Source organism: Acinonyx jubatus, chromosome B4 (assembly GCF_027475565.1).
Source record: "Acinonyx jubatus isolate Ajub_Pintada_27869175 chromosome B4, VMU_Ajub_asm_v1.0, whole genome shotgun sequence".
Classification (NCBI taxonomy): domain Eukaryota; kingdom Metazoa; phylum Chordata; class Mammalia; order Carnivora; family Felidae; genus Acinonyx; species Acinonyx jubatus.
In genome coordinates, this window is record NC_069387.1 from 98,054,228 (window position 1) to 98,081,610 (window position 27,383).

Below are 27,383 nucleotides of genomic sequence, written 5' to 3' on the forward strand. Positions count from 1 at the left end.
TTGTAAGAACATTTGTGATTATGATACTTATGCTAGTGCTTTAGTTTCTAATCTTTAAAACACCACAAAAAATTCCAAGTGTTGGGGTGCCTGGGTGGCTCCATCAGTGAAGCGTCCAACTTCAGCTCAGGTCATGATCTCACAGCTCGTGAGTTCAAGCCTCACGCTGGGGTCTGTGCTTTGGATTCTTTGTCTCCCTCTCTCTGCCCCTCTCCTGCTCCTGCTCTCTCTTTCTCTCAAAGATAAACATTACACAAAAAAATTATTAAAAAATCCCAAATATTAACTATTTTATAGAATTGAGGAAATCAAGGCTCCCAGAAATTAAGTAATTTGATTAATGTCACTAAGTCAAAGTGTCAGAGCGGATAGAAACTTAGGTCTAACTTTAAAATTCATGCTGTTTTTATGGGGCACCTAGGTGATTCAGTCAGTTAAGTTTCAGACTCTTGATTTCCACTCAAGTCATGATCTCACAGTCATGAGATAGAGCTCTACATCAGGCTCTGCACTGGGTGTGGAAACTGCTGAAAGTCTCTTTCTCCCTCTTCCTCTGCTCCTCCCCTGCACGCACATGCCTCTCCCTCTCTCTCAAATTAAAAAAATAAAATTAAAAAAAATAGTAAAATACAATTCATGCTGTTTTTAGAATGCCAGGGTACCTCTGAAGACCTAAGGCCACCTCTTCTGATAGGCCTTGCTTTGACTGTGTAGGCATAGTTAGCAGTCCTCTTCTCTGAGACATAGAGCATTTCATACATTTGTACTACCATATTTATCACAATCTGCTTCAATTATTTTTCATGTTCATACTCCATACTTGACTGTGAATTCCTGAAAAGAAAGGGCTAATCCTTATCTACCCTTTCAAACACAGAAATTTGATAAATTGATCCAAAAAATAACAATAGTGTACTTTGTTACTTGCAATTATTTTATTAAATATGTGAAAGACAGCTTCAGAAAAATGCATAAAACATAAATGTGTAATTTAATGTATATAGTGAATATCTGCATAACTACCACCCAAATAAAAAAAACAGAATTGTCAAAATCCTGTAAGATCCTCCCCACCTCCCAGTGCCATTCTTGATCACAATCCACTCTTCTCAAAAGTAACTACCTTGACTTTTGCAAACATTCTTTACCAGCATGTCAAGCAGGTATTTCATTCATTTGCATTGATGATTAGAATCCTATTGCATGACTATATCACCATTTATCCATTGATTGTAGATAAACATTTGGGTTGTTCCCAGTTTGTCTCTTTTATGAACAATGGTGCCACAAATATACTCTGAAATGTATCCTAGTCAACATGTGTGTGTGTGTGTGTGTGTGTGTACACACACACACTGTATATATATATGTATATGTATATATGTATGTATATATATACACACACAAATATATCCGTGAGTTTCCCTAAGTTTAAACCTAGAAGCAGAATTTTTGGGTTATAGTATATGTGTGTCTTCAATTTTAAGGATAACAAAATTGTTTATTTTTCTACTAATAGTGTGTAAGAGTTCTCCTTTCTCCTTATTCATGTCCACATCAATATTGACAAACATTATTTTTGCTAATCTGTTGGGTGTGTATTATCAACGTGTACATATATGTGTGTATATATATGTGTGTGTATGTATCCGTAAGGTTCTAGTTTGCAGGTCCCTGACTATTAACAATGTTGAGCATTTTCTCACATCAGTCATTTTAACTTTCTCTTTGTGAAGGACCTCTTTAGATCGTTTGTGCATTAAAAAACAAACAAAACACAACTTATTGCCTATCTTTTTCTTATTGATTTATATAGCAATTCTGATGTATTTCAGATACTACCCTTTACCAACTGTGTTTCATAAATAACTTCCTATTCTATGGCTTGTCTTTTTATTCCATGTTTTGTTTTTTTTTTTATAAACAGCTCTTAATTTTAATGTAGTCAAATTTAGTCATCTCATCCTTTAATGGTTAGTGCTTTCTGGTCTTAAAGTCTTCCCTAAATCTGTGGTCATAAAGATATTTCCAAGTAGTGTAGTAGTACACAGAGTTTACTTCCTCCTACTAATCCAATGGAATATTCTTTTTTTTTAAATTTTTCTAAATGCTTATTTATTTTTGAGAGATGGAGTGTGAGCAGGGTAGGGGCAGAGAGAGAGGGAGACACAAAATCCGAAACAGGCTCCAGGCTCTGAACTGGCAGCACAGAGTCTGATGTGGGGCTCAAACCCACAAACCGTGAGATCATGACCTGGGCCGCTTAACTGACTGAGCCACCCAGGTGTCCCTGGAATATTATTCTTAAACAAATGAACACGTTGTCCTTAACTTCTACGCTGTTAACAAAATACAAGTGTTATCATCATTGATAAAGTATAATTTTTTACATACTTCCATAATAATTCCATATAATTCCAACATATTTGTTAAGGTACAAGTGACAAAAAAGTAATTTTTTTCCCAAGGAAACTAAAATGAAAAGAAGGTTATGCTCAAAATAGTAAGACAAAATTATCTTTCAATGTCACCAGTGGAGAACCTCTCCTCTAATAATGTCAGATAGACATTATTATGCATCTAATTATAATTATAAATGCATCTAAATTTATTTTTCAGTACAATGAAATGTCCCAGAAGAAATATATGTTCTGTTTTATTTATTTGTTTGTTTGTTTGTTTATTTATTTTAATTTGAGAGAGAGTGCATGTGCAAGTGGGAGAGAGGTGCAGAGGGGAGAGGGAGAGAGAGGGAGGGAGGGAGGGAGGGAGAGAGAGAGAGAGAGAGAGAGAGAGAGAGAGAGAGAGAGAGAATCTTAAGCAGGCTCCATGCTCAGTGCAGAGCCTGACATGGGGCTTGATCCCATGATCCTGAGATCCTGACCTGAGCCAAAATTAAAAGTCTGACGCTCAACTGAGTGAGCCACCCAGAAGCTCCTATGTTCTACTCTTGAACTGGAAAAACAACAACATAAAAAGCCACTTCTTTGAAGTACCTAATTCCATTCTATTTCTTAGCTGATAAAATATATTGAAAATTGCTTTCTATCATGGCTAGTTGCAATACAACTGTTGGTTGTAAAAAAGGGATGTGGAAGCATCCCTATGAATATGATTTTCTCTATTTCAAGAATCAGAAAACAAAGATAACCATTTACTTTTTCTTTCAAATAAATCGATCCAGGGTAAACTTTAGTATATTCTTTGACAAGATAAACAGACAATTCTGCCTTTAGTTACCTAATTAAGTAAATACCAAACTTTTAAAAAGTGAAGTTTTCTGTTGTTTAGTAGAGTCACATGATTATTCTTTAATATTAAGTAGACTCAGTGCATGAAGGTTAGCAAACATTTGCTAGCAACCTTGCTGGCTAAAAAATGAAATAGACAAATGCAGAAATAGAACTAAGTCACACTGTAAAAGCAAATAGAGTATTTAATAACATTAAAAAATTTCAGTACGTTGTATTTTAAAAGCCACTTCTGATAAATACAAATACTAAAAGGTATTTGTACACCATTTTGAGAACATAAGAAGCATGACAGTAACCATGCTATACTGAGAAGACTAAACACAGATTATGAATGCTATTTACAGCTTATGCTACTTAGTTCAGGCCTATGGTTTCCAATTCTTTTTTGAAACACTGTTGGACAAGAAAATGAAATCAGTGACTTTATAATAAATTAATTGCCCAGGTAACACCTTCCATAAGGTGTTTCAGTATTTCAAAGTGATGCATATAACCACCTGTCAGCATGAATCTTCACAAGAAGCCAAGAAAAAATACTTGTGTGAAAGTAGAAAATATAATTCAAATTTAACAAAACGTGTCAGAAAAATATATAAATGGTCAAAGCAAGCACCAGTTTCAGTCAGTATTTCTTTGTCAGGAGTATTAAAAGAATATTTTTATTTTAAAAGAAAAATATAACCTCAAAAGAATAGATAAAATTATGAAAGGATTTAAAATTTTGAAAGGAAAACAAAGATTTTTAAATATTTTAAAATCTATATCCAAATATTTGCTACAATAAATCTTTTTCATACAATAAAAGACCAATTTACATCTACATCTTATTAATCATTTAATGTCTAAATCTTAACTGTCAAATGGCTAATTGCAATATTAAAAATATTACCTTAAAAATAACAATTTCTTAGCAAAACCTAATTATACACAAATACATCTAACAAGAAGGGAGGCATTTCAAAAATTATACTCAGGTAGAAAATTTCACTTTAGTCAGGACTTGAGCTAATTAAAGTTTAAACTAAACATCAATTGTAACGTAGCTACTATTCTGCAGAAAACAGCCAAACAAGCATCAATATTAAATATTTGGGTTTCATTTGCAAAAGCCTCAGAGATATTTGTTTATTTATAGAATTTTACATTTATCTCAAGTCCAGAAAATGTTTAAATTTTATCGAAGGGTCATGATATTTATTTTTACAATTAAACAAAGATTCATGCTATCAGCATGCCAGATTTGTACTTCACTGAATCACTAGTTCTCAAGTTTGAGATTAAGAGATTGTAAGAGAAAAAATGGAAAAGCCAAGCCATATAGCAGCAGTCACTAAAACTGAACCTTTCACTACATAATCTGTTTCATTTAAATGAAAGCAGTTTTTAGACTTTAAAATACTAGTTTAATGAAAAGTCGGCAAGAAATTAAGAAAAAAGTGCAAGATTAAACAAACAAACCTGGCAATGAAGGAGAAAGTTCATTGTATCCTCCAAATGAAGCATTCCGGACAAGCTTTCGGCCATCAATTCGTGGAGGAAATAAAACAGGCGAAAACACAGTACAAGAAGAAAATCTACGTTGTTGTGAGCTCTCTTCTTTCATGGCTTAGAAGGTCTATTTAACGTATACGTTCACCCAGAAGGCTAATTAGATCAGTACAGCAACAAGAGGCTTTTCTCTCAAATCCAAATGTAGCGAAACCCACCAGCACAAACAAAGGACACACACATTTAACAGCAAAGGAGAAGGACCAGAGACTGTCAGATCAGCAATAAACAGAAAAGGCATTAAGCCATGCTAGTGGGTTTTTTCTTTTTTTAATGAACTGATAAACAAGAAAGGCTATTCCCCTAATGTTTCTCCTTTTTATCAAACCAGCAATGCCCTGAACTGAATTGGTGTCTTAGTAAAACAAAGCAAGATCAATACTTAGAGATTCAGGATGAAGTAAAATGCAACCCTTTTCTCACATCCGTTATGTTTTTGTAGTATCCGCCACACTTCCCACCTCTTCCGATTCTTTCTAGTTTTTGCTTACTTTAGAAATGGATATAAACACAACACTGTTTATCTTTCCTGACACCTCTAGATCTATATCTAACTTACTGCTTGCCTCAGCCATGATTAAGAATTCATAAGGAAAGATACTCTTTCAAGTGCAATTTTGATGGATTCTAACAGCTAAAGCAGAAAATAAATATTTAAGTTTTACCTCTAGCAAAGATACAGGAGTCACTGACAGCGTTACTGCAAACCAATCAACAGAAAAGATTGAAAAGACACCATAATAATGCTGAATGCTCCAATACATTTTCCTTGAAACAGATAATGAGCTGCTATAGTTCATCTTCACTGCATTTAAACTTTTCAAAATATATCATCTACCAATGAGGATTTTCCACTTAAAATTCTCCTATTTAAAGTAAAATGCAGCTTTATTGTCACAATAATAAATGGAAATATCTTTCTTTACTAGGTTAATACCAAGTTACTAGTATTATCTCACATCATTAAATCTACAGGGAAGTACCAACAGCCAAAACAATACACTATGCTCTCTTTATAACTAACCTTTAACATTTCAATGAATTCTTTCCTAGTTCTATTAAAATCCATTTTCCTTATTCTACCTTAATTGAAATTAAAAAGCTCTAGTCAATTACTTCCTCTATATATCCTGAATTTTTTCTGGTCAGAGTTCCAACCTAGAAATACACTCTCTTAGTTGAAAAACTAACTCAGTTACAACTGACTTAGTGGTTCATTTTTATAGGTACTTTACCATAAGATCTCAGTTTCCTTCCTTTTATTATGCATATGGCTCCAGGCTAGTTCTCCACTCCTATACAACAGCATCCTGTATAGTCCAAGACTGTTTCTCTTTACTAGACAGGACATTTAACAACAAACAAATTCAATTTCCTTTATGTAACGTGATCTTTCTTGGACAAAGGCATTTCAAAATCAATTAGTGGCAAAAATAAGTTAATGGTTGATAATTACAACTACAACAGGGATTTGAGGGTTTTTTTTTCTTTTCTCCATGTCATGAAATATAAATGACCATTAATTATAGACAAGAGAGAAATAATTATAATTAATTCATGCAGTGGTGCTTGCATCTCAAGGCATTATAGTGTAATGGTTAAGCAGGATTTGAAATTAAATTGCCTGGGTTCAAATCCCAGCTGGATGCATTGAAGCAATTAAGTTAATTTATGTGGGTCTCTGTCCTCTCATTTATAAAATACTACTACCTATATTATCAGATTGTTATAAGGATCAAACTGGAGAATATATATAAAATCTAGCAAAGTTCCAGATTAAAATGGCAGAATAAAGACACTAACCTAATGTGTTCCCTCCTAAAACTCAACTAAAATTATAATAAAGGGTTAATTTTTTAAAATCATAAAAAAGTATAGGTATGTATCCCACAAGTATGTATCCAGGACAGGATACATCAACAACATACATTTGACACTGGAAAGCATGAAATTAACAAAGAGTCATTGTTTTGCAGATCACACAAAGCTTAAATCACAAACTAGCAATGACAAAAACTGAGAACCAGCCCTATTTATGCCAAAGAATCCTTCTGCACATAATTGATAACAACAAGTTCCTCTAGATCAGAAATCAGATTAAGCTACTGATATCAGCAATTATTCTGGAATTAGGACAAAAATACAGTATAAGCAATGGTTTCAAGTTGGAAGGAAAATGACTTTCAACTTAGAATTCCATACCCAGCCAAACTATCAATTACATATTAGGGTAAAATAAAGATATTTTTACACATGCAAGACCAAAAATTCACTTTCCATGCATATTTTCAAATAATTTACTAGAGTAGTCCCTCTCACTTAGGGTTCATTAGGGCTAGTGCACTAAAATGTCCACTCTTCAAAATGAAGTAATTTTTCTTCCATACATCTATAATAGCTCTAACCATGCACCATAATCCTTGGGAGAACTTAGAAAATACTCACTTAAATTATTTTCCACAAGCCTTACTTCCCTCAAAAGACACCACTTGAAAATGGCTGTACTACAATACATATTCTATCAAAAAGTGATAGCAAAAGGTGATACAAGAAACAGGATACTCAATATAAAAGAGCTGTCATCACCCAAAAAGTCCTATACCATTGTACTATTTCTTTGTAAACCAAGGAAAAATTGTTTGGGTAAACTCTGCCCAATTTTTTTTTTCTGAATTTGGCTCTTGTCTTGATAGTACACTGGTGAAGTTTCTCCTCTTTGCCCCATGCCGTGATGTTTGGGTAAGGTGAGTATACTTCCAGTACACTGATTTTTTTTTTTTTTTAAGATTTTATTTTTTAGAGTTTTAGGTTCACAGCAAAATTGAGATCTCCCATATATCCACATGGCTCTCCACATATGTAGTCTCTCCTATTATCAATTTCCCTCACCAGAGTGATACATTTGTTATAACTGATGAACCTATATTGACATATCATAATCAAAGTCTATAGCTTATCTTAGGGTTTACTTTTTTTGATGTACATACCATGGGTTTGGACAAATGCATAATGACATGTATCCATCACTACAGTATCATCCCGAGTATTTTCACTGCCATAAAAACCTTCTGTGCTCTGCCTATTCATTGTTGCCTCCCTGCTAACTCCTGGAAACCAAGGATCTTTTTACTGTTTCCATAGTTTTGCCTTTAACACAATGTCATGTAGAAATCTAACGAATAACATTATTTCTAAGTCTCTGTTGTATTTCATTTGTCTCTATTTCAGCACCAACACCTACTGTCTAACTTACCAGAGCATTATGGTAAGTACTAAATAACCCCTGACCCTTGCCTGGCTCTGATTCTTCAGGAGGGTCTTCACTCTTCTTTGCCCTTGGTTATCCTTAGACAGTTTAGGATAATCTTATCAAGTATCATGAAAAAATCCTGTTGAGATATGGATTCAAAATACATTGAACAGATAAAATCAATTTGATAAGTGCCATACTAAATAATACTGAATTTTCCTACTGGAAACATGGTATGCCTATTTAACTGAAAATATATCTCTCCATTTATTGAGAATACATCATCTTAATGTTATACTTTTCTACATAAAGATATTCTGTTAGATTTATTAGATGTATGCCTACGTACACCTTATTTTCTGTTGTTTTAAGTGGCATTTTTTGAACTGCATCTTTCCAACCATTTGTTACTGGTACATAGAACTGGAGTTAACATATATTCAGTAATTTTTTAATGATTTTAATAATTTATCTGTGAATTTGGGAGAGGTTCTATATAAACAACTATACACTAGCTGCAAATAAATTTTGTTTCCTCCTTTATTTTTTTTACATTATTCACTAGCTAAATTTCAAGTACAATATCGTAATGAAGTGTAGATGGTACACACTTTTTCCTTGTTCCTAATTGTTACTTTATAAGGTTAAGATAGCATTTGTTCCTATTTCTAATTTGCTACAGTTTTTTTTTACCATAATGGATGTTAAAACTTTCAAATACATTTTGTTAATGGGATGACAACATAGTTTTTCTCCCATAATCTGTATGTTAAATGACAATCGCAGATTTTCTAATACCAAAGCCATCCTTATAATGCCTGAAATAACCCCACTGTGGTTATAATGCATTGTTTCTTTATATCTTGCTTGATTCAACAGTTTGCTAATAATTTGTTAGAACTTCTTCATCTAAATTGATGAGCAGGAATATCTTGTAGCTTTTCTTTGTAATGTCTGCTTTCCATACACAAGAATTTTTATTTGTCCATTTCTATTCTAAGATGCCATCAACTATCAGCTACATTCCTGACTTCAGAGATGTCATAAAAATATGAGGAGAAGGAGACTGATGGATATTATTACATTGTAAAAGAGATCCCAAATTCAGAGATGATATCAAGTGTTTAACAATTGCCAATGGAGATTGCAAAACACTATCAATTAAAGATCTAACCCAATTTCAGAGATGTTAAAGTCAGAGGAGGGGTACTGTTTTAGACTTAATGAAATACAGTATTAATGTGATATTGGAATTATATTTTTCCCTAAACATTCAGTAGAACTTGTTTGTAAATTTATCTGAGCCTATGATGTCTTTGTAAAGATAATATATATTAGTAATTAGATAATAAAAATCACTAGAATTTCCTATTACTGAATAAATTTTGGGAAGTACTCTTTCTAGAAATTTGTTCATTTAATCTAATTTTTCAAATTTATTGGCTAGAGTTGCTGCCTACATTTTTAGTTGTGTCTTTTTTTCCTAAAAATATTTCTACTTTTTTTCCCCTTAATCCTGCTCATTTTGATATTTATTAGCCTTTTCAAACAACGAACTTTATCTTTCCTGATAACTCTCACCTATGTCTATTATCTTTATTATTTCCTTTCTTCTACCTACTTCAGGTTCATTCTATTATTTTTCTAACACTAAGTTAAATGCTTGCTTCATTACTTTTCAGCATTCCTGCTTGTCAAGTATTAGCACTGAAACTATTATTGTTGTTTAGATTTCCTGCTTGGGAATTGTGAGGCCTCCTTAATCAGAGGGTTGTTGTCTTTCATCAATTCTGAAAGGTTCCCAGCATTATCTTTCAATATTGCCTTCAACCCAGTAAATCACATTCTGTCATTTATAATTCCAGTTGGTGCAGATATTGGTTTGGATGGTAGGTAGTTTGTGTAGATTCTGACGGTGCCTTGCCTCCTCATGTGTTTCCTAATTTTTCCATCTTTGCTAGCATTTGGTACTGTCAGTGTACTGGATTTTAGCTATTCTAATAGGTGCATGATGATATCTCATTGCTATTTTGTTTACTGATTTTTAGTTATGAGCTCATATGTAATTTTTGGAGGCTTGTGCTTAAAACTCTCCCGTAACAAGTATCTGTGTTGATTCTTCTAGGCCCCTTTGAATACTAAAAACCCAAGATCATTTTCAACTAAATGGAGGGATGTTTTTGTTTTTGCCACAGAGACAGTGTGAATTCTGGCTCCAAGCCTACATGAGTATATTGTGTTTCTCAAAGTATTGAGTCTCTCTCTCTCTCCCCCGTTCTATCTAGAGTCACATCAAAGAAAGGCAAACACACTAGTGTCTTCTTCTATGGGTATGTTTTCCAAGTTTGTTTTTGTTTTTTGTTTTTTAACTAAGAAGGACTTGTAATTTCACATGGAGAGATCTCCAATCCAAATTTCCATCATGAATGGGCTGCAGGCCTTTTGTCCCTTTTTCTTGCTAAAACTCAAGTTTCAGACCTTCAGAAAACAGTAAGTGCTAGTCAGGACAAATGCTGGTTGCAGAGCTCATCATTTCTCTGGATTCCCACTCTCAATAACCCTGCCCCTCCTACTAATTCCCTTACTTTGCTGACAGTTCAATCACACATTAAAAATAGAATTTTGAAACACTGTATCCGAGTCTGAAGGGGGTGGCCTGAGAAGGAAATATGCTACCTGGTAAGCGACAGCCTCAGCCTCTTCTCGGGTTATGCCTGGGACCTGCTGCCAGGGAGGCTTTTATCCCCATGGCTCCGCATGGTGCAGTTGTTCAGCTTTCTTTGCATCCAGAAAGAAAAAAAGTTGACACCTTGCATCCTGGAAGTTCACTTAAGACACTGAAAATTAGGGCTTTCTTTCAAATCTGGACATGGCTAATTAAGGAGCAACAAGACCCAACGGGCCAAATACTGGAAATAATATATGCCAGTTCACACTAGTACTTCTGGGAGAGTCTGGTGTTGGCAAATCAAGCCTGTAACTGCATTTTGTGAAGGGCCAATTTCATGAATTTCAAGAGAGTACCATAAGACACTGTTGTGCCTTGATGACACAACAGTAGAGTTTGACATATGGGATACAGCTGGTCAAGAATGCTACCATAGCCTAGCACCATGTACTACAGAGAAGCACAAGCAGCCATAGTTGTATATGATATCACAGATGAGTCCTCTGGCAGAGCCAAAAACTGGGCTAAAGAACTTCAGACACAAGCCCACCCAAGCAATGTAATAGCTTTATCAGGAAATAAGGCTAACCTTGCAAATGAAAGGGCTGTCGATTTCCAGGAAGCACAGTCCTACGAAGATGACAACAGTTTATTATTCATGGAGACATCAGCTAAGACATGGATGAATGTAAATGAAATATTCATGGCAGTAGCTAAAATGCTGCCCAAGAATGAACCACAGAAACCAGGAGCAAATTCTGCCAGAGGAAAAAGGGTAGACCTTACTGAACCCATGCAGCCAACCAGGAGTCAGTGTTGTAGTTACTAAACCTCCAGTTTGAGCTTGCTGAAATATTCTTCTGCTTCTTAAATGTTAAGGACAGTGGAATTAGAGCATTTAACCAGCCCAGTATGACTTTCAAAAAGAAGAGACCTATGACAGAGTCAAGTTTCTAATACAGAATTATTTTAAGTGTTTTGAACTTAATTTTTAATAACATGCAAGTGACCCTCTAATGTTTCAGAAGGAGGAGGGGGGAATGAGAGCTATGTATGTGCATATGTTTCTGTGGATGGTTAGGGGGAATCATTTCTCATCACCATGGATAGAGATAAATGATGATGTAAACCCATGGTTAACCAGCCAGTTCTATGAAAAAGATTTGGAACTTATCAATTAGGGTTTTTCAAAAAACTTTTTTTTAGAAAAGATTCTAAAAACATTTTTGTTTAACTACAGTATTCAGGCAACTGGTAATTTCTCTTAGTATGCACATTTAAAATGTACATTCCATATTTTAACAAATTAACCACAAGAAAACAAACCCACATCTTTAGGGGGAATAAACGAACATTAGTGGGATCTAAATTATAGCCAGTCCTGGTATTTTTAATGGGGTAAAAAAAAAGTCTAATGTAACCTCATCCTGTTTTAGGAATATGAAACCTAATAAATGCATCTTAACGGACAGTGTTCCTTTCAAACATGTGAACTCTTCAACAGAAATGCAACAAACCAGGTATCTGTGATTTCTGTTCAATCATTGTTGGCCATTATACACAGGTTTTGTTGTCTGGGAGCAGAGAAGGGGCTTTTGTTCCCCTTGGACATATTATTGTCAATGCACTAACAATTATGTACATTCAAACTTGATTATTTGAAATTTGATCTTCAGCCATACTATAAATAAGGTACTGCACTATAGTCTCCGTAAATGTTTATTACTCTTCTGTGATATTTACGAGTTGCTTAAAAGTATACAAAATTATGAAACAACTAATTTTTCCTTACTCTCCCTTTGAAAGGAAGGGGCTTAATTTGTTCCCACAAGGACTAGAACCATGATAAACAATGTACCAGTAATTTGTAACGTAAGTATTGCAGTATGTTAGCAAAAATCTTGCAGACTTGTTTTCCAAAGTATATTTTACTTTGATCAGTTCAGTATATTGCACTGTTTTAGGTATTTTCCTTATAGTATGAAATCTACCATGTGTCAGAGATGATTTAATCTATTTAAGTGTTGAACTGGTAGCACAACTTGTACATTTATAGTAATTCAGAATTAGTAAGGAAAACCATTCACCAGTGTTTAGTTTTATATTGAAGACAGCTCATGTTGTCCCTAAATTCCTAATTATAAATTAAACTCAAGGCAGGGGCTGAAAATATCATTTTTGGTTTGTCTTCTGTTCTAGTATAGAACTCTGTACCAAACAGAATAAATAAAGGCCAGCTTGATGGAGGAGACCCTTGGAAAATTCTGTACTCCATAGGAGGAAATGTCCATTTGTCTCAAACATCCTTCCTTCACTTGGAAAATATGAGTTTGCTAAACTTTCACTGTTGCATTCTTTCTTCTTTTTTAAAGTTTATGTATTTATTTTGAGAGAGAGAGAGAAAAGGAGAGAGACAGAAAAGGAGAGAGAGAGAAAGAATGAATGAATGAATGAATGAGCAGGGGAGGGACAGAGAGGGTGAGACAATTCCAAGCCAGGCTCCACACTGTGAGCATAGAACCTGATGTGAGGTTCAAGCCCAGGGACAATGAGATCATGACCTGAGCTGAAATCAAGAGTTGGATGCTTAACTGACTGAGCCACCCAGGCCCCCCTTACTGCTTCACTCTTAAAACTTATGTATGTTCAAACTTACAACAACCAAAATGAAAACCGAAAAATTTCTATGAAACTGTTTATTTTCTCTCAGAAATAATGCAAATATTCCTTGGTAAATTAAATTCATATCATCTTGCTATAATAATACAGAAACGTGCCTCTCCATGCCTCAAATTAGGAAAGGAAAATTGTAGCAATCAAGTCTATAGGTGAAACTATTTTACCAGTCTTGCTAAGAAGGTGATCTCAACCTCTCAGACTTTGGAAACAAATGGGAGGAAATCCCAACGGAAAAAGCACTGAGAAACTAGTGCAAGTAGTACCTTATAATTCTTTAATGTTATCTTAAGTAAACATACACACACACACATACACCTTTCTAAATATTTTTCTAGTTTTTATTTATTTTTGAGAGAGAGTGAGTGTGTGAGCAGGGGAGGGGCAGAGAGAGAGAGAGAGAGAGACAGAATCCGAAGCAGGCTCCAGGCTCTGAGCTGTCAGCACAGAGCCCGACATGGGACTCGAACTCAAGAGCCGTGAGATCATGACCTGAGCCAAAGTCGGGTGCTTACCTGACTGAGCCACCCAGGCGCCCCCACACACATACATATCTTAAGTAAATATAAATAAATACACACGCATGTATTTTAATTAAATACACACATGCATACACAAACACAGAGAACATTTATAGGAAAAACAGTGCTTTAGTACTCTTAATGTTAATCTTGCTGCTTTGTTAAAGAAGCAATTAACAAGGCCTGGCAATGGTAAGACAGACTCGTCTCATCTTTGCAAAGATGCTTAAAACAGGGCTAAATTATTTTCAATAAATGTTTTCAAACTATTTCAGTTTTATCTACAGGAGCATAGGAACATTTGAAAAACACAGATATAGCAACATTTCACAGGAGGGATTTAGAAAAATATTGCGTTCTCATTTTTTTAATTTGCCAAATATTTTAATTTTTTAATTATTTAATAACTTCCATACCTCTGAAGCAACTATCTGAACACAAGGAATTTCAAACAGAAAACAATTCTGTCTTAAGAAATAACTTCAAAAGTCCAACAGTGAGGATTCAAAAACTCAGAAGAAAATTAACATAACCTCTAACTTATATACTATTTGTAATGAAAATGACCTATGTCTACTAACCAAAGCACAGCATTTAGGAGAAAAAAAAAAAATAAAGATGGTGGGGATAAATTCAAGTACTCTTTCAGGTAAAACAATTTTCATGAAATACAGCACATACATTCAAGACACATTTGTTACGTGTCTTGAGTCTTATCAGTGTTTAAGAATTGATCCTAGGAATAGCTTACCAAGGAAGGAGGAACTGCTTCGATTCATGGAGGAAACTGACTTCTTGGTCTCCTTTCGTCTATAAACCACTTAAATGAAGGTGTCACCTGAGACTTATACCAGCGATGTCTAAAACTGTCACCCTGGGGAATACGGTACAACATCTTCGCACTAGTAAACTCTGCAAAGAAAATCCCCCTTTACTTTGAAGTCTTCTATTAAGTGGTAGATACACACCCATCACATCATGTTTAATGCTACCAGGGCATTCAAGGTGAAGGGACTTTGAGGTTTAAGAGAATTTACTAAAGGATAACAGAAACTCATTGTACCTTTAATTCAAAGCATGTACCTTTTAATTCAAGTCTAGATAAACCAAGCATGGTCTAAATTATTTTAGCTAAAACTAGTTAAGCAGATAACTGATTAAATAGGTAACTTTTAGTTTTAAAAGTCTTAAAATTTTTAACATTTAAAAATTAATTTGAAACCTACTCCTTTAAGTTTTGACAAAACAACATTTTATATTCTCTCACAAAGCACTACAACTGAAAGATGGTTTTATAAAACTAAAAGTATGCAAAATCGCTTTTTATGACCAAAGAATGAAAGGGTAGCTACAGGATGAACTACAGTTAACTCATCAAGCTTCGATAACAACTGCAAATGTTCTCTAGAGGGAACAGAGTATATGTGAGATGAGCTATAATTTAGTCTCTAGGCTCCCTGGGCACTGTTCTTATTCGAAAGTAGAAGAAGAAAGGGGAGACAATAACCTAATAAATATACATATTTCTCTTTCTTGACAAACAACTGAATTACATAAAATATGTCAAAGAAGTCAGCATAAAACAAATACCATCCTATTTAAGAAACTGTAATCATTCTAAAGTTCAAACTATTTTTAAGGAAACTGGTATACTTAAGGTAAAAATCTGGCATGTAAATAAGTTCTGGAATAATCTCTTTACCATAATTTAAACATATAACAAATAAAAGACTATCCTGATATGTGTGGGCTTTAGTGAGAAGAATCAGTGGCCCTAGTTTCTTCAAAAAAAAAGAAAAGAAAATCCTAAATCAATGGAAGGAAACCGCACCACAAACAAAAACAAAAACAAAAACAAAAACTAACAACTTAACTGTTTTTAAGGGATAATGACCTACATTAAATTGGTATGAATCAATATGCATGAAGGAGACTCAGCCAGAAAACAGGAACAATCAGACTCTTTGCCATTCTAAAGTACCAGCAAAACAAACTTCTAACATGACAGCATGTATAAAACAAAAAGAAAACAGCTGACCCTGTATTTACTCCTGCAGAGTGGAGTATTAAGACTATAGGCTATGACAGTCCTGAGACTGAAAACTGCCTCTGACATTTACTAGTTTTGTGAATTTGAACAAATGACTTAACATCCCTCCCTGATCCTTAGTTTTCTCATTTGTGAAGCAGAGTAACTGCTTCTATGTTTTATGAGGTTGTTTCAACAGTTAAATATAATTTTGCACATAAGACTTTTAGCATATTAGCCAAACTTGGTAAGCGCTCAATAAATGGTAGCTAATAGCAAGAGTTCAGCAAATGGCACCAATATAATGCCATTTTTTCCTGATGCATTGTCATCCACTCTCTTGTGGGACCTTTCTCTTTAGCAAACATGGGAACAATATCATAGATGAGATTCATGTTAGAGAACAGGTTCAAGTACATGAACATTGCCCCCAGAATTGCATCTATTCAGTAAAAAAAAAAAAAAAAAATGAGACTAAAGCTTCACAAGGGCAGGGACTAAACACATAAAAGGTGCTCAATATAGACATTCATTCAGTTATTCAACACAAAAGTACTTACCATGTTCAAGTTACTATGTATGCTAGGAACAGATGAGTATTTTTTTTTTTTAAAAAGGACAATCTCTTTCCTGAGGAGCTTACTGACAATGCCATTTACTCTCCATACCTTTCTTCCATTTACATTAACCCTCCATTATTCTATCAATTCAGTATTCATCTGTTGGAGCTTGCCTCAGCCCCCAAAGCCACTTACTTACACACTGAGCTGTCCACTAATTCTGACATTTCCTCCTACAGATCCCACCCCCTCCACCGAAGCAATTAACCAAACTCATCCATTAAACCTCCACTCCCCTACCAGCATCCCATGCCTACTCTGCCACTTTTATGCACATACCTAGTAAAGCCTAACCTCACAGAAGATAATCTCACACTGAGGCAGGTTAATATCAACCTCAACTGAGGCCCAAACACTATCTGGCACCCCACTACCATGGTTCTTCCACTTTCCAGCTGTGTTCCTAGGCCTGTCAACACCTCACCTTCACAATGAAACCCATCATGGTTGCCTCCTCTGAGACCTGCCCAACTAATTATGTATTTCTCTTTACTGACTTTGTCCTGTCAACATTTGGACATGCTCAAATATCGCCTTTCTTAAATCTCCTTTTTGCCCCATTGTCTTTCTCTAGCTACCATACACATTCCTCCCCTTCAAAGGCACAATTCCTGAAAGAGTTTGCCAACTGTCTTCAATTCCTTATCTTTCTTACTCATCCTATTGCTCTCATCTTCTGCCTTCATCACTGTCCCCAAAACTGAATTCACAAATGTTAGCAATGATATCTTGTCAATGGATCATTTTTCTTAACTGGCTTGACTTCTGAGCTGCACGTAAAACTACAGGTCACTCTTCCTCCCTCATAAAACCGTCTGTTTCATTCTTCTGGGATACAACACTCCTTTACAAAGCTCCTCTGCCAATACTTTCTCCATCATATCCTTAAATGTTGACATTTTTTAGGATGGTATTCCAACTACTTTTCTCAAGCTTCAATTCTTCCCAAACTTTTTACAACTTACAATGAGAAATATATTTTACATAAGTACACGTATGAGTGTATGAAGATAAAAATTTCACAGATCACACAAGCTTTGATCTTTTGATTCTATTTTACTTCATTTAAAACACAATACTGTCTGGGAATCTCTAAACTGATGCATATGGTTGTTTTAACCATCTCAATTACTCTATGCTGATGACTTCCAAATCTACACTTCTAGTGCAGAAGTGTCTACTAAACCCTGAACTCATAAAGCCAATCTCCTCCTTAACATGCCATGTGGATAGCTCTAACACACTTCAAACTCACCATGTCCAAAACTGGAATCCTCAGCATCTTTCCCCCAAACTTGGGTCTTCCTCCATAGTTCCCTATCTTGGTAAACTTTTAAACTAGTTTCCCAAGCAAAATATGTAGGAGTCATTGCGGATTCTTCCTTCCCTCTTTCCACTGTCGCCTCCACCCAAATCATTCACTAATCCGGGACAAATTTTCCTTTTTTTATTCCCACCACTGTCACTCCCATCCAGGCTGTATTCACCTTACCTAGATAGTACAGTCTAGTGAATCTTCTCATTGGTACTATATTCTTCCCAATTTATGAATATAATTCTAATCACTGTGTTGCCTACTATTATAGTTATCTATTGCTGTACCTTAAACTACACAAAACTTAGTGCTTTAAAACATTAAATTATTTGCTCACAATGCTGCAATTAGGCAAGTTGAGGTTGGTGGTGGCTTGTCTCTGATCCACACAGTATCTGCCAGAATACCCAATATGGCTTGTCACTCTTACGGACCTTCAGCTGGGATGACTATAGCAAGCTGGGGCTATTTTGTGCTTCTAGATTGCATGTTGAAAGGGTAGGGGTAAAGGAAGAATAAACTCCATTTCTTGATGGGAAAGTTGCAAGAACGCATAAAAAAAAAGGCATATAAGATGAAAGATATTGTTGCAGTCATCTTTGAAAATGAAACACACCACAGTCCACTTAATTCACATTCCTTCTACATCCAAAATACACTCAATGTCTCCCCCAAGCCAAAATGTCATTCTATTATAGCACTGACTATAAGGCTGGGTCTAATTATTTAAATCAGGTGCAACTGCAAATGGTACTCCTTGGGTTTAGTTCCTCACATGTAGCTTCTCAGATGTACCTCCTCTGAAGCCAAAATCCCATCACCTCAAAAGATAGCTTCTCTGCCCCACTGTAGTAAGCCAGGGGTAGGACTACAATGGACACTGGGGTTCAAAAGATGAAGGGGATGAGGAGTTACACAGAAGGCACAATAAATAGTCCCACAGCTATTGTGAAATCTGCTTGGCACATGTCATCAGCAGTTTGATTAGAACAGTTATGGGGGTGCCTGGGCGGCTCAACCAGTTGAGCATCTGACTCTTAATTTCAGCTCAAGTCATGATCCCAGGGTCATTGGATCGAGCCCTCCATCATGCACTGAGAGTGGGGCCTGGTTGGGATTCTCTTTCTCCTTCTGCCCCCTCCTCCACTTGTGCGCTCTCTCTGAAAAATTAATTAATTAAATAAAACAAACAAACAAAAAAGCACAGTTATGTTCTTTGAAAATAGTCCTTTGGGGCTCTTGACTCTGCCTTCTTTCTGGGTGGGCTCCTGGACCCATCCCCTGAGTCAGTCTTCCCATTTCATAAGAAATGGTCCATGTTTGCAACAGTGTAGTTTTCTCAGCCTGCTTCATGCCCACATAAGATTGGGATTCTCCCCACACACAAAGGCTCTTTTTAGTTGAACTATCCTTTTCCATCTACGCTGGTGGTGTTTCTATCAGCACCATTCTTGTAAAAACATTGTGAGTTTCTTATGAATTTTATTAGAATTAACTCAATTTAACAGATGCCACATCCACAGATTTCTTTGACATATAGCCAGTTCACTCCTCTGGGCTATGTCATGGTGCTGTAGGACAGTGGACTTAAAAGGCTTAGAAGCTCTTCTGGCTAGCTGAGATATTCTGAAAGGTACACCTTTTAGACTCTTTAAAGCCCTTTTGAAAGGCTCCAACAGACATTGCCTTTCTGAACTCTCAACACAGAATCTTACAGAAGCCTGATCTTGATTGGATCCTTATTCTGAGGCCATTTTTTACTAATGGCACCCTGGGATTTGAGAAGTGTTTAGATAAGTAAAGGGAAGGGAGAAGGCATTCATTCCATTCCATAGTGGAGGATACCAGGATAAATAAAAGCACAGTCTTGCGGGAGAATAGCAAAGAAAGTCATCCCGCTGGGTTCATGATGAGGGGAAACACAAAATGAAATTGTAAAGGTAGAATAAAATCAGACAAATTAAGAGTCCTGATTACCAGATTATGGAATCTGGAATTTAAGCTCTCGACGGTTTGTCCAAATGTTACTACATCAGAGACACCTGGAGAGTTTCATAAATACAGAGCCTCACCCTAGAGGAAAAAACAGCTCCCAGAGCTTCTGAAAGGCTGGAGTAGAAATCTGTATCTAAGCAAAGCTCCCAGGTGATTGATTCTCAGACACAGCCAGACTCAGAAGCCACTGCTCTAGGCAATAGTCAACTGGTGACTTTTTGAGAATGGGAGGGACATAAATGCAGTTATCTAGTGAAATTTTTGGTTATAAATCTGAATAATAAAAATAAATTACCCTTACCAAGTGCTCAGTTTCCTCACTTGTGAAACAGGGAAAATGATTTATACACCATAAGGTTCTTGCAAGCATTCTAGGAGCTAATGCATGTAAAAAATCACTTAGAGACATGAAGAGCATTAAAAGTTAGTCATTATTACTGTAAGTTTCTAGAACTCTTAAGTCTTTCCATTCACAAGCTGATAATACTAAGCAAGAGTATTTGAGATATTGTAGACAAATCAAAGAGGTTTACAGAATATTTGTTAATCTCCTCCAGCAGTTTATCTTCCTCATAATCAAGAGTTAATGAATCTACCTTATTTCAAAACAAATCTGACACCTGGACACTCTGACATGGACTTTCAGTAGGTAAACCCAAGATATTTTGCATTACACAAAGCCAATAGGTTGACTTTAATAAAAAGTATATTCAGCATGTAATTCACTCCATAAATATTAATCAGGTGCAAATCAAGATATAACTGACACTAGAGCTGCTTTAAATGCAAAAATTAGAGGTTTACATGGGTCACTAAAATAATTTCTAAATGAGCTTAAGATGCTTAAGTACAGCAACAGCTGAAATATCAGCTTACAACTCAAACAGAATAATTTATTTAAAATAATCATAATTATTATTTATTAAACATTTCCCACTGAAATAAAGTACAAAATGATCATGTAACTTACTATTTACCAATTAATATTCATTTAAAAAGAAGTCACTAAAGCCTACTTTCAAAGAATAATTCAGTCACAATACCAAAACCTGAATAATTATAGAGACATTGTGATAGTTAAGACTCCAAATTAAATTTTTAAAATATTTGATAACCTAAGTATACATTAGCTTTAAAACACCAAACTTAAGTGCTTAGTTTTAAAAGCAGAAATCTTTCCACCATTGCTACCGTAGTACCGCAAGAGAGTTCAAAGCATCTGATTAAATAAACTGTGCTAAGCAGAATTCAAGATATGAAATTTATCAAATATGAATTAGGAAGTGAGATCCATAATCCTTAGGAGTCCCCAAGACTCTTTTAGAGAGTCTGCAAGGTTAAAACTACTTCCATAATAGATTTTCATTGTGTTGACATTTGCACTGACAGCACAAAAGCAATGTTCAAAGTGCTAACACCTTAGCACAAATCAACGCAGAGAGACTAACTGCTGTAGGGTCACTGATTTCTTCACTGCCATGCACTTACAGTAAAAGGCCAGTTTCACTTACAGATGTTGTTGATGAAGCATTAAAAATTATTCATCTTAAACCCTGATGGTTTTAACATTTCTGTGTGACAAGATGAGAAGTATGCATAAAGTACATCTTTGTATTGTATTTTAAAATGTGTCAACACTTAGTAGATCTATGTAATTCAGTAACTATTTCCCAAATGACTAATGCTTGATGTTAAAAAAAATCATGCATGAGTAAAGAACCATTCAAAGTTCAAGAGAGATGAATGGACTTTAACTTAAGAGAGTACGAAAAGATTATTGATGCGGTTTCAGATTCTACTTTGCAACCAATATTTAAGAAACTACCACTTGTGGGGTGCCTGGATGGCACACTCTGTTAAGTGTCGTCTACTCTTGATATAGGCTCAGGTCATGATCTCATGGTTCATGGGATCGAGCCCTGTGCCAGACTCTGCACAGACAGCACAGAGCCTGCGTGGGATTCTCTCTGTCCCCTTCTCTCTCTGCCACTCCCTCCCGCCCTCCCTCCCTCCCTCTCTCTCAAAATAAATAAATAAACTTAAAAAAAAAAGAAACTACCACTTGTCAAATTTTGGTGTGTATCAAAGACTATTTGCATTTATGTATTAAGCTATTAATGTAATCCTCCCTTTTCCGACTATGTATGTGTGTGAGGCCAGACTTTGTTCATATTCTTCAATCGAATCATTACATCATGATTGCAGAAGCAGATATGAAAATCTGGGTGTCTGTTTGTAAACTAGATATTAAAGAGATTTGCAAAAATTGTAAATAGTAGTTCTCAACCAATGACAATTTTGTCCCTCAAGGGACATCTGGCAAAGTGTCAGCTATTTCTGGTTGTCAGCTGGAGAAAATGCTATCGTCATCTAGTGGGTAGAGGCCAAAGATGCTGCTAAATACCCTACAATGCACAGGACATCCCCCGCAAGAATTATCCAGCCCATAATGTTAATAGTGGCAAGTCTGAAAGACCATGAAGGAAAAGAATACCACTCTTCTCAATACTTTTTTTTGAGGGAAAGGAAGGAGGAACATAGTTATTTTTAATAAAAACGTTATTCATGTAAAAGGCTTATTATTATAAATTTAAATGATTAAGTATAAACATTTTTAAAATTTCTTCCTTCTATTTTATGATAAATACCGATAGGTTAATCCACATAAAAGTTCTTTGAGGTCTTCAATAATTTTTAACAGTGTAAAGGAGTCTTGAGACCACAAAGTTTGAGAATCACTCAATTAGAACAGTATAACTAACCAAGTACACTGGGGAATATAAGAGGAATTAAAAGGACTCTAAAGGAAAATAAACTCATTTCAAGAGTAAAATAGATGACCAAAGCAAACAAAAAACCCATAAAACCAAATAGCTACAAAGAAAAAATTATGATAGACCTAAAATGTCATTCTCCCCTTATAACCACAACTAAATTAAAAGCACAATTTCTTACCCTGACTATGAGGACTTGCTGGACTAAAAGACGGCTGATACAAATCTTTGGTTGGTGTTGGATAAGCTTCTTTCCCTTGGCGCTGACTCATCTTTCCTGGTGTCAGATGTTGAGATTCGTCACTGTTTGCTACCACAGCTCAAGGAAAGAAGAATAAAAGAATTAGTACTGATGTTACACATTTACATAATTACACAGTTAATAATACGGTATAGAACTATGATTGAAATAGCCTCAATAGTTATATTTGTTTTCCAACTCTGTACTTTAATAAATCTGCATAACTTTTATTTTCTTTTAATTGTAGTTTGCCATCAATCCAAGAGGAACTGATTGCTACGTATGGGTCCAATTACACAAAATTTAGACATTATAAAAATGAAAATACAGTCAACTAAAAATGAAAGGTACTCCAAAGTTTACTATGGCCTTTTCATTGTGCTATTAACTTTTTACATTTGCCAATAAACCAATAAGCAAGAGACAAAGTCATTGCATTAAAAAAAAAAAATGGGGGCCCCTGGGTGGCTCAGTCAGTTGAGAGTCTGACTTCAGCTCAGGTCGTGATTTCACAGTTCGGGAGTTTGAGCCCCACACTGGGCTCTGTGCTGACAGCTCAGAGCCTGGAGCCTGCTTCAGATTCTGTCTGTCTGTCTGTCTGTCTCTCTCTGCCCCCCCTCCCCCCCGCTCACACTCTGTCCCTCTCAAAAATAAACAAACGTTAAAAAATTTTTTTTTAAAAAGAAATACAAACGGTCACTAAACATATGAAATACTCAACCTTCATTAGTAATCAGAAAAAATACAAATTAGTAGCAATATAAAATATTCATATTCACTAGAATTTCTACTCTAATTCCTAATTTTCATGAAAAATAGGTATGATTCTTGTTTTAGAAATAGGAAAACTTGAGGTTCATTCAGAGACTGCTTTACCTAAGACTCAGTAATAGAGGTAAGATGTCTAACTCAGGAGCATTTGGTTCCAAAGTCTAATCTCTTAAAAGCTTGCTGCCTCAATAATCAATTTAAATAGTGTTTAAAGTCGTTATTCACCCATTTGCTAATGAAGAAGAGCAATGCCCACTTGCAGAGAGGGCAGAAAAGAGAAAAATACTCAAATGAAGGAATAGGGCAAATTGTGACGAAATCCACAGTGCCCTAGCCATCTCCATGTCCATTCATTTTGTTTCTGTGCTTTCTGCCTACAAAAGCTTAGCCTTATCTTGAGAAAGAATGATTCTGTCTTCACTACAGATTTAATTTGTAACTTAACCAGAACATCATGTTCACATTTTTATCACTGTACCTTTTAAATCAACTCTTTTAAATTAAATTGTTTTCTATTGTGCTCAAGTTTTCAAGATCTATATTTTAGCTTTGTACATTTCAATGTAAAAACTAAAAAACAAAAAACAAAACAAAACAAAAAAACCCCAAAACACAAAAACCTTCCACTTAACATCCAAGTAAAGATATAAAAAGTCTATGTTCCCATCAAGTCCATAAAAAAAAGAATCTATACACTGAGGACTCCTGAATTTATCTCTTCCTGAACTAAACTCACACGTCCAATTGCCTGCCTTATACTAGCCTCTACTTTTTAACAGGCATCTCAAATTTATCCAGAGCATAATTCTTGATTCTGTTTATCCTCCAAACCTACCACTCACTATTGTCCTCCACCACTTTCTCAGGCCAAAAACTTCAGATATATTCTTTTATTTTTCTCTTTCTTAAACACTTCACACCTGATTTATTTGTGAGATCTTTATAGTTTACCCTCAGAATTTATCTTGCATCTTTTTACTTCTTCCCACTTCTACAACTATCACCCTATTCTAAGCCACCATTACCTGTCCACTGGATCACAGCAACAGATTTTTACCTAGTCTCCAGACTTACTGTCTTGCTCTTTGCTTGTTTAGAATTCATTCTCTACACAGAAACCTGAATAATCTTTGTAAATCATGAATCAGATCTGCGCCACACAGAAATATCCTCAATGCTTTCCATTATACTTGAATCCCATGGCATACGAACTGAAAAGTGTCTGGCCTCTGCTTACCTTTACAATCTCATTCTCTACTACTCTCCTTAGTCACTTGGCTACTTGGCTCCAGCTAGAATGGCCTTCGTGGTATTCCTTAAAACATGCCATTTTGCTCCAGTGTCTGGGTCTATCTCTTGTTCTCTCAACCTGGAAAACTCCTACTGCAGAGGTTCACATTATTGACCCCTCTCTACGTGTTGTCTGTGCTCTAATGCCCTATCTTCAACAAAGCTCTTCATCATGCCTATGAAATTTATCAATTCTTTTATTTTTTTGGTTAGTGTGCACTCTGCCACGATTATACTCTATCACTTTATCATACATGATTTTCACTGTTGCTCTTATCACTATCTGAAATTATATCATTTGTTTATTGTCTGCCTTCTACAGGAGACCATTAAGTTCCATAATAGAATGGAGTTTTATCTGCCTTATATTTCCATAAATCCTCAAGTCCTGGTATGGTTCTGACATAATGAAGGTGTTCAACAGAGTCTTGCTGAATGAACCAATCAACAAATTTTATACCTTTATCAAACTTTATTATCATAAAGTAAATGGCAGCTCCTTTGGTTACTAAATCCAAGATCCACTTAATTCCTAAAAATTACTATTAAAATTAAAGATGTATGGTATAGATGTAGGAAGAGACAAATTGACCTAAAGAACAAAACAGAGAGATCTCATAATCAAACCCATGCGTACGCTGAACCTAGATATACAACAGAAGTAGGGACTACCTCCATTAATGATACTAGGAAAATTAAGTATTGGAAAATCAGGTCCCTACCCTCATACCATGCACAAAGGACAGTCTTAGGAAAATTAAAGACATCACTGTAAAAAGCAAAACTTAAAACCTTTTAGAAGAAAATACAAAAAAAATATCTTTATAAACTTGGGATAGGGAATGATTCCTTTAAAAAGACACAACAAAGCACTAACCAAAAATAAAGAACTGATAAATTCTACTATATTAAAATTAAGATTTTAATCAAAAGGTACCATAAAAAGTTAGAAAGAAAAACAGGATATTTGCAACATATATAATTAACAAAGGGTTAGTATCCAGAATATGTTAAGAAAGATAACAAGCCTATAAATCAATTAGAAAAAGACCAACAACACAGTAGAAAAATGTAGGGATACATCAAAAAGAATAAAATACCTAGGAATACATTTAATCAAGAGGTGAAAGACATGTACAATGAAAACTATAAGACAGTGACAAAAGAAACTGAAAACACAAATAAATGGAAAGACAGTCCATTCTCATGGATTGGAATAATTAATACTGTTAAAATGTCCATACCACCTACAGCAACCTACAGATTCGATGCAGCCCCTATGAAAATTCCAATGGCATTTTTCACAGAATTAGAACAAAAAATTCTAAAATTTGTGTGAAACCACAAAAGACTCTGAATAACCAAAATAATCTTGAAAAAGAAGAACAAAGCTGAAGGCATCATGTTCCCTGGTTTCAAACTATAAAACAGAGCTACAACAATCAAAACAGCATGGTGAACACACGTAAATTAATAAAACTGAATAGAGGGCCCATAAGTACACCTATGCATATATGGTCATATTAATTTGGGACAAAAAAGTCAAGAATATACAAGAAAATGGCAGTCTCTTCAATAAATGGTGCTGGGAAAACTGGACATCCATATGCAAAAGAAAGAAACTGAACCACTGTCTTACATCATATATAAAAATTAACTCAAAATTAATCAAAGACTTGAATATAAGACCTAAAACCCTAAAACTCCAAAAAAAAAAAACACAGGCAGTAAGCATCAGACTTGGTGATGGTTTTCTGGACCTGACACCAAAAGCAGAGGCAACAAAAACAAAAATAAACAAGTAGGACTACATATCAAACTAAAAAGCTTCTGCACCACAAAGGAAACCATCAACAAAAGGAAAAGACAACCTCCTGAATGGGAGAAAATATTTACAAGTCATATATCTGATAAGGGGTTCATGTCCAAAATACACTAAGAGCTCATATAACTCAACAGCAAAAAAAAATAAGCAATCTGACTTCAAAATGGGCAGAAGATCTGAATAAACACTCTTCCAAAGACAGAATGGCCAACAGGTATATGGAAAGATGCTAAACATCACTAATCATCAGGGAAATGGAAATCAAAACCACAATGAGCTATTATCCCCTCACACCTGTTAGAATGGCTATTATCAAAAAGAAAGGAAATAACAAGCATTGGCAAGGATATGGAGAAACATGACTCCCTGTGCACAGTCAGTAGGAATGTAACTTGGTGTAGCCAATTCACCACTGCGGAAAACAGTATGGAGAGTCCTCAAAAAGTTAAAAGAAACAACCATAGGATCCAGCAATTCCAGTTCTGTGTATTTTCCTGAAGAAAATGAAAACACAAATCTGGAAAGATATATGCACCCCTATGTTCACCATAGAATTACTTACAGCAGCCAAGACATGGAAACAACCTAAGTGTCCATTGACAAATG

At 35.2% G+C, this 27,383-nt stretch overlaps 1 protein-coding gene, 1 long non-coding RNA gene and 1 pseudogene across 15 annotated transcripts in view; 2 read left to right on the forward strand and 1 right to left on the reverse strand.

The window, feature by feature from the left end:
* The window catches only part of LOC128316437 (uncharacterized), an 83,734-nt gene extending 67,949 nt beyond the window's left edge, over positions 1–15,785 (forward strand). Inside the window, exons 4-5 of the long non-coding RNA XR_008300354.1 lie at positions 8,031–8,067; positions 12,157–15,785. This is a non-coding gene — a long non-coding RNA (uncharacterized LOC128316437). The remainder of the gene's footprint in view (positions 1–8,030; positions 8,068–12,156) is intronic.
* OSBPL8 (oxysterol binding protein like 8) overlaps positions 1–27,383 on the reverse strand; it is a 153,969-nt gene that overhangs the window by 52,078 nt on the left and 74,508 nt on the right. For 9 of the 14 annotated variants that reach the window (XM_053226509.1, XM_053226511.1, XM_027071205.2 and 6 more), the window contains one exon: positions 22,832–22,969. In XM_053226509.1, coding sequence (XP_053082484.1) covers positions 22,832–22,969 — 138 coding nt within the window. Of the gene's footprint in view, positions 1–4,712; positions 11,310–22,831; positions 22,970–27,383 lie in introns of those variants that run through there. The other 5 variants (XM_027071206.2, XM_027071202.2, XM_027071211.2 and 2 more) reach the window with 2 other exon arrangements.
* Positions 10,922–15,785, forward strand: LOC106967406 (ras-related protein Rab-5A-like; annotated as a pseudogene).